Below are 807 nucleotides of genomic sequence, written 5' to 3'. Positions count from 1 at the left end.
GGGGGGGGGGAGGGGGGGAATATAATAAGAATAATTTTGAAGTTGGCAAGTTAGAAGGCTTGTTAACATGCTCTCACTTTCATGCTTTTGATATGTTGCACAAGCAGCCAACACCGGATGACTGAGAAGGACAGATCAGGCTCCTAACTCCCCTGTCTCAGCTCAAGCTCTGTAATCGAAAAAAAAAAGTTTTCCAGCCTCATACACCATTCCGTACTGTAACTTAATTTAGGCATCTAATCTTTCACGAATAAAATCGGGTCTTGGGCAGCTTCCTGTTTGGAAAGGCTCCCGATGCCAACATGTTCACTTTTTTAAGCAGGATTTCTACTTCAGCGTCTTCGGCTCCGGTGAGCTGCCACCAGAGGGAAGAAGGGGGACCCGGCCACCCGAGGGGGCTCATCCAGCCTCCAGCCGTTCAGCTCAGACCCTCCAGGGGAGACCCTGCACCCCAGGACGAGGGGCTGGGAAAGCACAACAGATGCGGGGCGCCTAAAGAGATTTTCTAGCTTCTTTTCTTGGTTTGTTTTGGGTTTTTTTCCCCAGACAGGAGCATTAACCCCGCATCATCAGCCAAAGCGCCGCGCAACCCCGGGAAAAACCTCGCCCAGGCGTATTTTTTACCTCATAATCTCCATCACTATTTCGGCTCCAGGCAACTTCTCAGCCCGGGGACCGCCCGCCCGCCGCCCCCTCAGCGGGCAATTCACCGGGGGCAGCCATCTCCCGCTCCCCCCCCATCCCCGTTATGAGGAGGCCGATGCCACCGGTGGTGAAAGAGACATGACAGCCCCACCGTTAAGCGTG

The 807-nt window shown here is 54.0% G+C and overlaps 1 protein-coding gene across 1 annotated transcript in view; it reads right to left on the bottom strand.

Moving 5' to 3' along the window:
- Nucleotides 1-741, bottom strand: part of HCFC2 (host cell factor C2) — a 20,371-nt gene extending 19,630 nt beyond the window's left edge. The window contains exon 1 of the mRNA XM_014937241.1: nucleotides 711-741. Coding sequence (XP_014792727.1) covers nucleotides 711-741 — 31 coding nt within the window. The remainder of the gene's footprint in view (nucleotides 1-710) is intronic.
- Between the last annotated feature and the right edge of the window lie 66 nt (nucleotides 742-807).

This window comes from Calidris pugnax, unplaced genomic scaffold, assembly GCF_001431845.1.
Source record: "Calidris pugnax isolate Ruff unplaced genomic scaffold, ASM143184v1 scaffold1, whole genome shotgun sequence".
NCBI lineage: Eukaryota > Metazoa > Chordata > Aves > Charadriiformes > Scolopacidae > Calidris > Calidris pugnax.
The sequence above is the reverse complement of the archived record's forward strand: the minus strand, read 5'-3'. Positions and strand labels throughout refer to the sequence as shown.